Here is a 16,061-nt window from a genome sequence, read left to right as displayed (position 1 = left end):
CAGGAAAACTGACTTATTATTACCTAGTATTGACTTGCTGAGCAACGCCACTACAGCGATTGTCTAACCCACACACTGTATTCCCCACTTATTTTACAGCTCATAGTAATATGGTGTTCAAATACGCTGTACTGACTCTATTATATTTTCCTTACTAGAAGTTTTATATGGCTTAAAGTGATTTTAAGATTTTAGACATTAGTAGATGTATGTTACTCAACAATGGTGGAGATCTTGCCAACTGTTGGCTTGCTGGAGACAAGTGAACAGCAGCAGAAATAGCCATTCCAACAGAAACATTTTAGGCCACAATGAAAAAGCTGAAAAAAAAAAGTTTAACTTGCATGTAATTATGATGTTACTTCAGGGCAACACTGAGGATGCAGTAGACCCCATTCAAATATCACCCTGTGCTCAAAACTGCTTGTTTTTGTCCCACATGCTGCTGTCCCCAGCTGCGTACTAAACGAGTAGTTAGACAGACAAAAGCATATTTAGCTTATTGAAGTATTATGTCTGAAAATGTTTTGTTTTAAAGGATTGTGCCAGAATAAGGGAGAACCTCCGCAGCAGTGTAACACTAGATGCTGTGGTGTCTGTGGTGTAGTTTGGGGGTGTGAAGAGTTTCAGATGGCAGCTTTAAATGGAATGGGAAGGCCATTCAGTAATTTTGGAGTTTAGGCAGATTGAAACAATGACCCTGTCAGGAATCTTAAGACCATACGCTGCCATTTAGGGTTGGGCTATGGTCTTGTGGTGTGGGTTGCAGTGGCCTCAGGGACCAGGACCAGGCACTATAGTGAAGTCCAGCCCTCACAAAGCCTGTGCACCCAATCCTTCTTTTTGTTAGCCCCCCAAACAGAAAGCAAAGTCCTGATAATCAAATGCTTACATGATTAATGATTTAGTAAGTGGTAGGCAAAATGGTTATTGAGTGGAGTGGATTTGGGTCTTGTCAGGTCGAGGTTGAACAGCAACCAGCTTGATAAACCCAGAACTCCAAGTGATGAGAGTCAGCCTTTCCCCTTTTACACCCACACATCCTGGCTTCTTTAAAACAGAACAACAGATCCAAGCAGACGGTGCAGGGATGTTCCTCAAAGATCTTCCCTGGGGCCTATATTCTCCTTTTTCACAGCTATGTTTAAGTCTGTGATGTTCATTTATTGGAGCCTCTGTCACAGTGTTATTGCAGCCTCTGGCAAAGGACCCAGCCTCTTCAGAGTCCTCAGTAGCTTACAGAAACTGTTGCTGTCCCAAGAGAGGGACAGCAGACAAAATAATCCAGTCAAGTTTCCCATCACAGTGACAATGTGAGAGCAGCTGTTTGCATCTGAAGGCCTGCCAGCAATTGTCCATGGTGCTCTGAAGCAAGCGAAGGAAAGAAAGGAGGCATGGAGGGAGGAAAAGATGAAAGGAAAGTTTCTTTCTGCTTGATTCCGTCCTCTTAAGGGTTTTGATATTGATCTCACCGACAGACCTGCAGATGTATGTGTAGAGACACGTGCACAAACACTTACATCCATCTGTGGAGACACACATGTACATGTTAGCAGACACGCTAAACTGAAGCTGAACCTTTTGTTTCTGTCACAGGTATGGAATTTAATACACTCAAGAATATACAGTATTTGATTTATGATGCAAATGAATTGCTTTATTTGTTTTGCAACATTTAGTGCAGCAGTCCCCAGTAAAAACAAACAAACAAAAAGCCTTAGTAGTGTGAACAAACACTGACATCAGTGTTTGTTATGGACAGTGTGTGAGTAAAGACAGTTTAATGAAAACTCTTACATTAAAGCCAGTCTGTAGAAGTGTGTTTTGAAATACTGTACAACGTTTCCCTAGACATCTGCCTTTGTTTGACACTGGGCATGTCTCTCAGTTCAGTAATGTCAGTGTCAGTGTCACTTGAATTTATTTCCACAGATATACTATATAGGTAGATGTAGATATATAATAGCTGCATAGATCCTTAAATGTCTATGTTACATGTTTACAGCTTGAAAGGTCTGTGTGTGTGTGTGTGTGTGTGTGTGTGTGTGTGTGTGTGTGTGTGTGTGTGTGTGTGTGTGTGTGTGCGGGCGCACGCCTATGCCTATGTATGATCAGTAATGGTCCTGTTCTATGTTGGTTCTTGAGCTTTCGACAGTAGGTCACAGCTCAAGGCTGTCAGTGGTCCTGTCAGATTAAAAGTGCTCTGGTTCTACATGATGGCATCTGAGGCTGCTGACCTGTCTCATTTCATGCTGTTGGCTGTTTTGTTTGCTTTTTTTCTTGTTGGCTGTACATTTTATTGTATGTCTGTCAACTTCAGTATGAATGAATGCACACAGACCTTAGCGAGTATTTTGACCCTTTCACTTTTGCACATTTTGCTGTGTTAAACAGTAAACGTAGATTAACTAGTTTCAGTGTTGAAAAAGTGAATATATCTGAGTATATTCAGATACCTACAGTTTTGGCTATGACTTTCCACGCCTATCTGATCATTATATTGGTTTGTTAAATTTACACCATTAAAACATTGGTTAGTCTATATGTCCATCCTTGGTAACCTCAACAGATTACACCATTAGTTTATCACCAAAATATGCTACTGTTTCTGGAAAGTACCTGAGCATATGCTCTGGCCATACTCCAATCTTCAGGATCATGCCCTGTTCTTTTTTTGGCCTATTCTCTCTGTGTTTTACATCATTATGTTCTGGCCCTTCTTGGTTATAATTTTTTTTCAATATTTCTTCCTTGTATCATTTTTAAAAAATTATATGTCTTCTTCACACTTTAATATGGATTTACACACAGTATATATTGCATGCAGTGAACACTAACATCTACTCTCATATGGTGACCTTTAACACACATTCATCACATACAGTAAGTATTGATAATATCATTTCCACACAATATTTTTCTTAAAATCATTAGCTTATATCAGTACTCTTTCTTGGGAGTCATTATACTCTTTGCACATATCTGTTGACAAATTATACCACATGATCTATCAATCTGATTCTGTCTATTTTTGGGTCATGACCGTCTTTACATTTGTTACGCCTCTGAGACGTGGCTGACAAACCTTTACTTGAATTCGAGGATAAACTGATGAGAATTTGGTATTAATGGTCCAAGGCCACTACGATTTCACAAAACATGTTTTTGGCCATAACTCGAGAATTCATATGCATATGCTAATTATGCCAAAATTTCACACAAAATGTCTAATTGGATAAATGATGAAGTGATGACATTTTATATTGAAAAGGCTGAAGGTCAGCTTCACTGTGACATCATAATGTTCTGCAAAAACACTATACTGACCATTATTCAACGCCATAACTGAGGAGGAGATTGTGACCATATTTCACATATGGTCGGATACTGAATTGGTGACAGCAATCTTGGGTCCCCACATTGAAACTGTGGTGATTGTATAGATCTTTGCTGCTGCTGGGTTGAAGATGTGTGGGAAGCATCCATATTTGTAGTTTCTTTGCAGCAACATCCATATTTTGAGCTTTGTTTACTGTAATGGCTGTTGTGAACTTATATAAGGAATTTGACTGTTTTTTGTCTTCACAACATATATTACATGAGACAGGACAGACATGGATGCAAACTGCAACTTGACTCGGTGTAAGGTCACAGACTTTCTGAGAAGTAAATAAATAAGCAAGTAATGACAGTGTGTGGGTGTCCTGCTTCTAATAGCTTGTTTTTCTCTGCCAGAGCAACCCGTCACAAACAACTTAATTTCAGAGAGCAAGACAGTCTGATATTCTGCCATCTTTTCCAGGAAAAGGTGATGAGAAAAATGATTATTTATTACATTTCCTGCTAAAATGATTATTTATTACATTTCCTGCTATGATAACAGCAATTTCTCATGAATCAACAGAAGCAGTTAGACAGAGTTTGAAAGTAATCACTTATCCTGACATTTACTCAGTGGAGGTTTTGCTTGTTCAAATGTTTAAAGTTTAACAGTAAGTATAAACAACTGTGCAGGGGCTGGTAGAAGGATGAGCCATTTAATAACTGTGAACTGTAATGACACATAGTGACTCCAGCAATCACTCTGCAAAAATCTGTCATCAGTTCTTCAGTGAGTGAAAGATCACTTCATGTACTATAGATGGCAATTATTTTCTCCCATTCTTACTTTTCATTTAATTGCTTGAAAGTTTTTTATTATCGTCTTTATTTCCCCCAAAAAAAGACAGTTTTGTAGTTTTGAAATCAAAAACATAATTATTCTTTGGGATTTTTTCATAGGAAGACACCATCTTTACCCAGGATTCTGTAGCTGATGAACAGTGTCGTGACATTCAGGTTGTCATGTTATTACAGACATCACAGACCTCTTTCTTTGTCGCTCCCATAAAGCACCCTTTGTGACACTGTCGAAGCAAAGGTCAAGATTCCACGCGCACTCGAGCATTCACCTTCGCCTCTTGGCTGAGGTCTGGCAAGATTAATTCTTTGTGTCTTGCCATCTCTCTATGTGCCAGGTTCATCTTTCTTACAATGGAGCCGAGCTAACATAGGAGGAAAAGTGTGTGCCACAAAGTGTGTGTGTTTTTAAAAGACATTGGTGCAACCGTTTTAACAGGGCGACTATGTTTGAATTAGATGTTCTAACCCACCGCTTGCTAAATGGATTTCTGAAGTGGCTGTAGTTGGAGGCTTTCAATCGGATGCAACCTTGAGTCCTTTTTATGTGAGCTCTGTAGGATTTAAGTGCCGGTATAACATGAGCACGACTGAATGCATGCTCCTCATTTTTTGAAATTGAAAAATCTCCAAAGGCTCTCCCCATTGTGCAGGCAATTAATGGAATGCTGGCAGCGAGGTTCAGGTGCTTAAAAGTTGTATTTTTTCTCTCTCTCTTGCTCTCTTTTTAATGACTAATAAAGGATAATCATCGTGAAAAAAAAAAACATCATAATGCTGTAGGCTTCCTCTTTATGCACGATGATGTATAATGCATGCTTTGAAATGAAACAGCAGCGGCCTTCGAACCACTCCATCTCCAAACCTTAGTGTATTTGTTTTGCATGCCACAGTAAGGCTTTTGCATAACAATAGTGAGTGTTCCCATTAACAATGCTTGCCTATTAATTTGATCTTTACATTTTTAAAGTTTGTCCATCAGGCTGCCAAACAATGGGTCCCCCAGTCGCTGTTTGGTGTAAGCGATTAGAAAGTTGGCTAATTGCCTCTCTGAAGAGTTGTGCTGTTTCTTTTTAGCCTCCTTGTTCTTCATCTGTGAGCCCCTGCCAGTTGTACCGCTGAAACAGATGAATAAACCATTTTATTCATCAATAAAATTAAATAAAACGTTTTCCCCTTGATTTTGGAGATAACATTTCTAGATAACCATTATCATGTAATGAGTATTTTGATGTATAAGGGAAAATATAAATAAAATGCTAGTCAAATGAATTTGGTGGTTACTTGGAAAAGAGTTTTGATTATAGACTCAATGAATTAATACTGTATATACAGTAACTGATGTCTTCATTTTATAATCAGTTATACATACAATCAATGATTGGTGTGGTAGATTATCCAGGTTTTGCCACCATGTGGCGCTGGGTGGGTGTTCATGTGATTCAGTCTGGCTGTGCTTTTCTTAGGCCTCTCGTGCCTCCGGGCCTGCCAGAAACTGGACTGAATACCAAACTGGCTTATTCCAGCATTCAGTTGCACCTTTTCTTGCAATCTTGGAACACTTCCAAAAGCTTTTGTTTTTTTTTCTTCTGCCCTCAGTCTCTTTCTCTTTGACTGTGCTTTGACAATGCAGGGAAACATACAAACACATCTCAGTAAACACGAGTGATGTGGTTCCAGAGTTTAAAAGCTTCAACACTGGCAGACACAACTTGGGGCTGTTTGTGTGACGGAAAGGAAAACTTGTTTAGAAACTGACAGCGCTGCATCTGTGTGTGTGTGTGTGTGTCTGTGTGTGTGTGTGTTTATGTTGCTTTTGGCAAGTTATTCATTTGTGTTTTTTTTTTTTCCTTTTTCTTTTTTCTTGCTCTCTGTGTGGTCTTTTGAGTCGGTCGGTTTGGAGCTGATGTCCACCTTCGGGGATGCGCATAGCATGCATTTCTGAGTATTTTCACCTGAGGCTGCACTTGTTAGAGTCTGTGGATAAATGTATATACATTATTTATACAAATTCAGGGCGAGTGAAAGTAGGTTTAACACATTTACAGACAGGAGGCCAGGCACTGCAAGCCAAGCTCCAAGTGAGGATTGCAACGCTGTGCGCCAGGGATCGAGCTGGCCGCTTGCCCGACTGTGACCAGCATCCTTAATGCTGCACGAGAGCACCGCTAACATTATCATCATTGCCTCAGCAGTCGAATGAGCCCTAATATCATGTGCCTTATGTAAAAAAAAATTAATAGAGTTAAAAGCTATATATTTACAAAAAATCCCAACTGTTTTCTTTTACTAAGAATCCTGAAAATGTAGCAAGTTATAGCCTGCTGGTCTCATTGGAATATAGAAAATATGTCAGCAGTTTTTGCTGTACAGAGATTCTTTCAGGTGCAGAGACTCTTAGAATCCCATTCTTGTTTAACCAAAATAGGCAACTGTTTCACAATTTGTTACGTAATTTAGAGGCATGTACAGTATGTGCCAGGTTTTAACAAAACGTGAGACGAGATTGATGTGGCAGTTGCAGGGGGGTAGATCATAGAAATATGATTGTGTGGTGCCTGAAGTTTGACATCTGATCAATTTAGGTTCATGTCACGTGTTGTGTAATGTACGATACAAGAAAATAACGAAAATGATTCTTTATTTGTTAGCTGATTCCATGTATTTGTACAAAATTATACCATTAAGAACGTAAAGGTCTTAAGACCATCTACTGCCATAAATTGCACCATAACAGCATACATGTGTTCTATTAAATAATGGAAGTATAACTTGTTGGTGTTAACACCAGCATTTATGCTGTTGAAGTCTCTGAGATGAGTGAGACAGAGTTTCTTTTTAAATTTTAATTGCTTTTGATCTGAAACAGTTTTCTATATAGCCTGCAATTCCTCATTCCTGTGTTACTATGGTGCAAATAAATATTGTTTTACTAAAATGACTTGTTGCCTACCACTTACCCATCTCCTTCTTCTATCCAGGAGCCTCCCTCCTCAGATGTGGATGCCTTGCCAGCTGGTTGTAGTCTTCACGTTCCCATGGAGCTGGAGTTCACAACTTCCTGTTTCCCTCGCAGCCCTGCACCACAGACAAGCTACGGGCTTGTCTACGTGGACTGACCTGGTTGGTGTGATGGTGATTGGAGTTTAATATTGTGATTAATTTTTTAATCAGAGTTGGTGAAATATTTTCTTTTTATTACATTATGAGCTCATTTTTCCTTAAGTCTTCAATTTTCTGTCACCTATGATCATTGTAGAGACACAGGAATATTTGGTACATCTGTGTCCTTGAGTGTTGCATTCCTCGATACTGGTTGTAAGTATTTTCAGTAATCCAGGACTCATTTTGCCTTTTACACTTATTTTAAAATGCGCAGGATAATGTAAGCTAAACACTTCAAATATAATTTTAATCTAAACTTAAATTCTAAGTTTTCAATAAGCTGATTATCTTTGCATTTGGTAAATTTGTATGTTTTACATGTGAGTGCCTCTTTCAAGGCTTTTCTTGCTGTACATGTGCTTGTCAAAGCATTATATTGTCCAGTACAGTGTGTGGCAGTAATGGGGTGTCCTCGTCATATATTAGTGTAGGATACATCTTATGTAACTGCAATGTCCCTGGTTTGAGTCAGGCATGTCGCATGTCATCCCCCGTCTCTCCTTTTCATTGACATTTATAATCCCGTGCTGATGCTGTGCCACAAGACCAAATGTGTTTAAAGAACAATGTTTCCAAGACACAAATACAGGAGTAATGGAGTACCTATTCTTTGATTTTTGTTCCAACAACGAGCACAGGACAGAAGAGGAACTGATTTTTTTTCTTTCTCTGTAGAATGTTTCTAAATCTGCATATCAACTGGAAATGAATCTTTCATTCCCACATGGTGTGTTATTATAATGTTATGCTAGGGATGTTTGAGTAGCTATTCATTGTTTCCACAAAAAAAAAAAAAAAAAAACACAAATGCAAAAGAACTGGACAGCTATAGTCTGCGGAGGAAGTGAGAATCCGGTGTTATAAGCATAATAATTATTTATTGAAATATGAGGAAAATTTCAATTAGCCTCAGAGAGACACTCCCAGGACCAGGTAGTGATGTGATGGGGGCGGTCAGAATGTCAGCAGGAGGGGGCAAAGACAAGCAGACACAGCAGAAATGAAAATAGCATATTGATGCACTGTGTATCCATGTGTAGACAGAGTACATGAGCATATGAAACAAGGTAGCCATTGTTTTAGTCCTTGTTAAAGCATTTATCCTGCATAAAAGTCTGTCTTGACAGTTACTCTTAATCTATAGATTGGTGTGTTGTAAAACAAACAGCCGGATTTCAGACCACTCCTTGCTGAAGTGACAGAAAACTGTTTCTCAAAGCTTTTACTAAACTTTAAACAAACTCCTCTTTGGGCAGTAGGGGGTGGAGCAGGACTTAAGCTGTGTTGTAACAAACATGCAGTAAGAATAAGGACTTCTGCAATGACCACATTAGTCACTGTTGCCTGCATGAGGTTATCATCTCTATGCTATGGGAAGTCCAAGGCAGCTGCAGAGCCTAAACACAGAATTTTAGAAAGTGGCTGATAAAAGATTGTCTGATCAGTAGACACAGTTAATGAGGGGATCAGATAGTGAAGCGCAGGATCAGAATCAGCTCACAGACATGAGATTTAAGTGAATTTTCTGTACATTAAACATGCCGTTGAAAGATTTTTGATAAGTTTGTAAAGTAATCAAGAAAATCCAAAGCTTAACAGATAAACTCCACAGGTTGTTGTAGGAAGCAAGGGTTGGGGACATTTTGAAAAAACAGTAACAACAACTACTGTACATGTGAAAAACTCCACATGAGGATAATTTAGGCTGCCATGTTTTAAGAAAAATTTAAAAAACAGAAAAAAACAAGCCAGTTTTGTTCATTTTGGACACAACACTAAAAGTCACAGCTCACATGGGGAAAGATGCAGTCTTTGGTATAAGAGCAAACTGGACAGAACAATGATGCAGGTTGAAATTCAATAAGAAAAACTGATGCGGCACAAACATCTTTCACACCTACTCGCTTAAATACAATACTCTTTTCAATGTACAGACTTGCATAAACAGTTAAAAGACAAAGAAACTGTGGCGATTTTTCTTTTCTTTTTTTCTTTTTTCCTTTTTTTTTTTTTTTTCGAAAGGTCATTATTTTTGCTCCAGACCTGCATCTCAGAACTACTTGTGGAAACAAAACAAGAACATGCGACAGTAAACAAATTTATTCTGGCGCGGACACCTCACGTCATGTAACACGAAGATGGAAACCCAGAGACGCAATAAATTATCTTCATTATTAAGCGTAACCAGTGACATACTGTACATCAAAAAGGTAAAAGCACTGTTAAAAAAAAAAAAAAAAAAAAGTCTACAAAAAAGGTTGAACGTGAAATGGAACCTTTACACAGCAACATTTAAGAAACAAATGTTTGAATGCCAGCAGACACAGATAGAAATTAATATTTTAAGTGTGATTCCTTTTTGATTTTAGTGTCTCACGACATAATTTAAGTACTGCTTAAAACAAAAATAAAAAATAAAACACTGTACACACATCAAAGAAAGCAAACCAGAGGGATCCTTTTTTTCATTTAGTTGATTTCATTTTTTAGGAAATCATTGCTTTGCAATTTATGCTTCATCACAGTTCTCTCCCATATGACCACATGAATGTAAACACCTGTTGAATTATTCTTTTTTAAATTTTTTACAACATTAATACTTTATATATATATTTGTACATATTTTCATTCACATCTGCACGGTTAGCTAGCATGGTAATGAAATAAGGCAAGACTCACATAACTGTGACATCACAAATCTTTTTTTTCTTTTATAATACTGATTATTAAGGTATTTGTAATTTCCTTCTTGTGTTCTGCAGCAGGCTTTGGTCTTTCCGGACAAAGGCAGGGTCGTTCCTTCTCCGTCTCCAGAATCACACATCGTTTTGTTCCAGTTTTAATGAAATAATTAAAAGGGAGGGTGTGTTTTTTGCAGGAAAAAAGGGGCTATAAATACAATTGTTTCAGCTGACATTATTAATTGAATGTATTTAACACTGGTCTTTCTGAGGTACATAGTTTAAGATGATTTGGGGAATAAGAAAGGGGAACCACAAGGTGACCATGAGGAGTAAATGACTTCCATTACAAGAGGAAAAAAAAAAACTTTTCTTCTTATTGGCCTATTTATCATTTTGTTCATTAAAGAATGTTCAGTTTTTAGACCCATTTTTTAACCGTCAGTTCTCCCCTTTTCAGTCAGGTCGAGCTGCCGTGGCAAAAAAAACAAACGTGATGGTAGGTAAGAGTCTCTGGCCCAGTTTGTCTTTACAGTACCAACGACAGCTAAAAGCCGGTTTCAGTGAGCACATTGGAGGATCAGTGACCGAAATCAGCCACAGACCCTAGTCACAAAGCTGTCTGAAAGATGGGCGGTGTTACTCAGCTTCCTTTCTCAGCACAAAAAGCCTCTCACAGTGTCACCAGTGCTAAAACACTCAAGGGTTGTTAATTCTTTAAGTTGCAGCCTGCCAGTCTTGATAGTCTGTACTCGTGCAGACGATTAGATACCATCTCGTAGTGTTCAATGCAGTGTTTGTTTCAAGTGTTCTTCTTTTTTCCTTTCAACATTGTCTTTTTCTGTGTGGTTTAGGAGAAGCGGCTCTTCTTTCAGACTTATGTTTTTTTTGTTGTTTTTTTTTTAAGAATAAAGGGATCCATTTGCTGTTTTTCTGCACATTATCAGTCTCTGTGCATGTGTGTTTGTTGAAAATCTGTACTTCAAGTTGTAGCTTGAACATCAGTGTAAGTTCAGTATAAACAAGAGTTTCTAACACTCTCTGCTCTCCGTCCTCCAGGTCATCACGCAGTCAAGTCTGAGCTGGAGGTTCAGTTTGGTGAAAGCATTATTTGGAGTTTTTTGGGCTGCAGCAAAACTCTCAAGATGTCCGCACAGCTGTATTATGGGTGGCACTGTCCCTCTCCTAAGCTCTCTTGGCATGTAGCATTTCAATGAGGAGGTTGTTGCAGGGCACGTCGCCATTCAGGTGTTTGTAGTAAAGGTATTCTTCGGCCTGCAGGCTGATGGCTCGGATCTCTGGCAGCCGCAGGAGCAGCTGGCCAAACTTGTCCGTTTGCTGTGGGTAGTTACACATGACGTAGTCCAGCAGCGCTGCGTTGACCTGCTCCTGGACACTTTCTACGAGATGGAAGTTCTCCAGGTTCTTCACATCTACGGGAGCAAGCAAGAGAAAGGTTAGATAAGTTGACATTTTAACAATCTCTGTGGGGTATGTGGATAAATGTAAAGACAGGTTATAAAAATCAAACCAATGTCTAAATTGTGGAAGAAATAGAAACACTCTGCTCCCACACAACAACCATTTTTTCATTTGTTTGTTTGTTTTTGTTAAGGTTTTTTGTGGGTCAGTTTCCCCTTTATTAGAGCATGTCTACTGTAGAGCGCTGACAGGAAGTAAAGGGAGAGAGAAAACACTAAAAGTAGTCTCTCTGGAATACAGTGTTAGTGGCAGCAGAAGCTTGATGTTGAAGGGTTAATTAACTAAATCAGCTACTAGCAAAACACCAAAAACTAATTAGCCTGTTATGTCTTAATGTCATCTCAAATTACAAGTCTAACTGCTCCAAAACAGACACTAGAATTTAAGACAAGGCACTTTAGCAGTGTCACAGGATCCTAATTCTGGAGACAAATCATAGGGTCATAATGGTTTTATTATATTACAGACACATAAAGGTTAGAGTAATTAAAATTCTCATTTATCAGATGACAGTGTTGCAAGTTGAATTCTTTAGTTGTGGCTCATTTTTACTTTAAAGAGGACTTCAAAATGCACCGCATGACGAAATATTCCTCCCTCCTCTTCGTTTTTTCCTCTGAATCGTCTCTTGAGACTGTGATGTAGAAGGAATCAGGTAAAGGCAGAAAAAAAGGTTCTCCTCCTAAGAGACTCATTCCCTGAGAGAGTCAATGAATTATGTAGGGCAGAGTTACAGTCATATTAGTGCCAGAGCTGCTCCTTAACCTGATGCCTTCACCATTATCCTCTTAATCATAACAAAACAAAATGTATTGTTGTTATTACTGAAAAAGGCCATAGATAGTGTTCTTTAAAAAAAATTATAAAAAAAGCATTAATCTCTTGAAAAACAGTCAAAACTCAAACTTAAAAGTGCAACGAAATGCAGGAATTTCTCTCTGTAAGAAGTCTCTTTTTTTCCACTATTAATTCCTTGTGCAAAATGCATTTGCATCTTTCCAAAATCCTACCTTTCTGCGCAGCTATAAGCACTTTTCCTTGACAATAATAAGCTCACTAGGGGTTTGAGCAGATTATTGCAAGACAAGACAAAAATTTGCTAAATGGATAATGGTGGGCCAGAGCGCAGTGTGTACTTGTCATGATTATGAAGCACAGGGCTGCAGAATATTTAATCAGATAGCAGCTCTGTGTGTATGTATGTGTGTGTGTGTGAGAGAGGTGTGTGTATGTATGATCTTTTATTAATTTGTTTGACCCCAGGTTGAGTGTGCTCACAGTGGACTAATGTGGAATGACAGAGTCCCTGTGTCTAGTTTTCACACAGACACTAATCCATGGAAATACACACAATATTTATTTATCTTTTACATAGTACCCCTGCCCTACACACACACACACACACACCCAATCCACCCACCCAGAGCATTAGCAGGAAAGAGGGGGAGATAAATCAGCAGCTAATGAGGTCTAGAGAATGAGAAGCAGGTCCTTCAAGGCACTTCCATCTATGATGCACTCTACCATGCTATTACAATCTTTATGCATGTGTAATGTGTGTCTGTCTGCTCCTGTGTTCCCTGAGTATGTGTGAGCTGCTGTGTAGCGTGCTCACCCTGACCTCTGGGTGACACGGCGGGGGGCTAAATAAGGCCAAGAGGAGGGCAGGAAAAGGCAGAGGAGGGGGTGTGGCTTGTGACAAAGGAGCCTCCAAACAAACATGACATGTGCTTTTTCCTGCTGCCACTCAGCTGTCTGACCCCCTATCTGAACCAGCTTTCACACTACAACTCCACTGAGAAACATTAATAATATAGCCTTACATAAGCTAAGCCAGTAGAATGTGGGCTTTAGGCTTTTAACACACAGACAACCTACGCAGGTCAACAAGGGAGAAAAAAAGGCTTGTTTTCATCTGCACATGAAACAAGTAAAACATACAAAGACATGGAAAGAAAAGTTTCTGAGTTGCTCAGAAAGTTGCTGAAAATTGTGGAGAACATTTTTCCATGTATTTCTGATGAAGGTTATTGTCAGGATGCCAGAGTCCACATCCCACCACTGCACCTGCCCTCACCTCTAATTGTTTCAACTGGTTCTTTTATCAGATGTTTCATTATTTAAATCAGAAAAAATTTCCCACTTTAGACAATATTTGATTTATGCACACCTGCACAGAGCATACATGTTATTAAATATAACAAAACAATAGGGTCATAATGTGTTTATATTCCCCAGTGTAAGTAATCATCAAGGTAATGTTGGCCTAAAAGGAATCAAATGTGACAATAGCAGACTTTGTAGAGTGTAAACTACAAGTAAACTAGGAGTTTTTCTAGACAAAAACAAACAAACAAAAAAAAAACATATGACCTCAGTATCCTCAGTAGTCTCTACACCCCTGGTGCTAATAAATGACTTTTTGGAATACAGTCTTTTGGTGAGCGGAATAATTTCTGCCATGAAGTCATTATAGTCTTGTGAAAAGCCATGCTGTCCAACCACAGTTAATATATTGAATACTGGACATACTATAGATTACAAGGTAAAAGCTTCAAATTCAAGGCCAAAGAGAAATCTGAACATTGATTAGATTGTGTTGGGGGACCACAATTTTAAATTTGAAACAGCAAAATTCTGTCTTGCACAGGATTTATTAAGAGCAGTGAGCCTGAGCTAGGTGGTTTTTCCAATGTACTTTTTGGGCATGAAAAATATTGAGTCTGTAATTATTTTAATTATTTTTGTAATATGAGTGGGACAAGTGTTTTCTGCTGCACAGACACTGTTGATAACAAACATCTCATGCTGCTTAATAATCAGAACAGGGATATGAGAGCCTCTTCTGAGTTTGATTTGGTGCCAAATGTGCCAAAACATGACAAGGTGAGGCCCAGATCACAGGAAAAACATGTGAGGGGTTGCCATGGTTTCTCAGAAAGATTTGCCTGTGTGTATGTGTGTCAGCATGAGTGTGTATGCACGTGGAGGGGAGTTTGATGGGAGTATGTGTGGATGGGGGGGGGGGGGGGGGGGGGCAGAGAATTAGTACCCAATGTCTCTGTCAAGCTAATTAGGAGAAAGTGAGGCAAAAAGATAGCATTTTAATTGCTAATTATTACCAGAGCCCCTTTTGAAAAAATAATGAATCAGGGCTCCCAAAAAAGGAAAAAATAAAAAGCACAAATGACAATAGCTTGAAATCTACTGCAGAAGCCAGTGGACAATTGAAGAAGTGGACCAAAAAAAAAGACAATTGAAGAGAATTATTTCTTAATTTCTTGGTGAGTCAAATCAGACAAGTAGACTGATTCTAATTTACTGATCATTCAACAGCAGGAGAGGGGGGTGGAGGGAGACAAAAGACTTAGTGGGAAATTAAAAAAAGAACAAACAAAATAAACAATTGATTAATGATTCTCAGACATTGTCAGGTCCATGTATTAAGCGTGCTAAGCACTCTCTCCTCTTCCCCCCACCTCCCCCCTCCTCCCTCCCTCTCTCTCTTCCTCTCTACATCTCATCGTTCAGTCACTGTGGGACTAATTATCAACTTTTTTTCACATAAAACAGCCACAATTCATTGCAGCGCCGCGTCCGAATACTCAAATGGAAACCCTGAGGTCCCACGGAATACATTGTTTCATTTGACGGGCAATCATGCTGAAGCCAGCGACCTAATGGAAAAGTACACACACACATGGTCACACACACACTTACAGATTCTCTCTTTCACAGAGCCCCTGAAATCACCGCTGTGCTTTTTAATTAGATGAGATCTGCTCTGTGCTGTGAGAGAGTGTGTGCATCCACATATTTTTTACACTCTTAGACCACCCTTTACAGTCAACCTGCTCCAGGGACATACACACACATACATGCCATTTAGACACACACTCATGCAAATGCTCGCTCCATTATTTTGCTCTTATCTCGTCACACAGTGGACACTAGTGAGAAAAAAACTAAAAACATTACTTGTGTCAAAGTTCACTGTTGATTGCAAAAGCAAGCGGGCGTCATTTTATGACCGTAAGAAGCCAGAGAGGTGGAAAAACACTGCATTGTACAGTAAAGCAGTCTAGCAGTAGAAGTTGTATAAGACTGGATTTTTCTATATAACAGCACATAAACATCTGATAAGCAAAAGTTACAGATATGTTTTATTTGCGTTGCTATTTAGCCACATACAGCAGGCAACAGTTTACTTTTAGGATATGGAAGTGTTATTTAATGTATTTGTCAACAACTATAACTCATTCTCTGGGTTTAAGGGTCTTAAGTTTTTGGGTAAGTTTTGCTCCTGTTTAATGAAAAATAGAAAAAATGTAACATACAGATCTTTTTGTATAAGTTGGGAATTCACCTAACTCCTCTAATCATGTTTTCTTAAATGTAGGACAGTTACACATGGCAAAATAACACCATGTTTTCTCAGCATTGCAATTTCAGTGTTACAATCAATAAAACTCTCAGTCACATGCTGCCAATTCACTCTGCCTCTCAAACTTCACTACATATGTTTGCTGCTGGGTCCAAAAACAACACATAAAA

At 38.8% G+C, this 16,061-nt stretch overlaps 2 protein-coding genes across 2 annotated transcripts in view; one reads left to right on the top strand and one right to left on the bottom strand.

Annotated features, from left to right (window-relative positions):
• LOC108881212 (adhesion G-protein coupled receptor D2) overlaps positions 1-7,946 on the top strand; it is an 84,800-nt gene extending 76,854 nt beyond the window's left edge. Inside the window, 1 exon segment of the mRNA XM_018673058.2 lies at positions 7,161-7,946. Within this exon segment, the coding sequence (XP_018528574.1) occupies positions 7,161-7,298 (138 nt within the window). The 3' untranslated portion in view covers positions 7,299-7,946.
• A 1,483-nt stretch (positions 7,947-9,429) lies between these two features.
• The window catches only part of nr5a2 (nuclear receptor subfamily 5, group A, member 2), a 67,429-nt gene continuing 60,797 nt past the window's right edge, over positions 9,430-16,061 (bottom strand). The window contains exon 7 of the mRNA XM_018673059.2: positions 9,430-11,458. Coding sequence (XP_018528575.1) covers positions 11,211-11,458 — 248 coding nt within the window. The 3' untranslated portion in view covers positions 9,430-11,210. The remainder of the gene's footprint in view (positions 11,459-16,061) is intronic.

This window comes from Lates calcarifer, linkage group LG17 (genome assembly GCF_001640805.2).
Source record: "Lates calcarifer isolate ASB-BC8 linkage group LG17, TLL_Latcal_v3, whole genome shotgun sequence".
NCBI lineage: Eukaryota > Metazoa > Chordata > Actinopteri > Centropomidae > Lates > Lates calcarifer.
The sequence above is the reverse complement of the archived record's forward strand: the minus strand, read 5'-3'. Positions and strand labels throughout refer to the sequence as shown.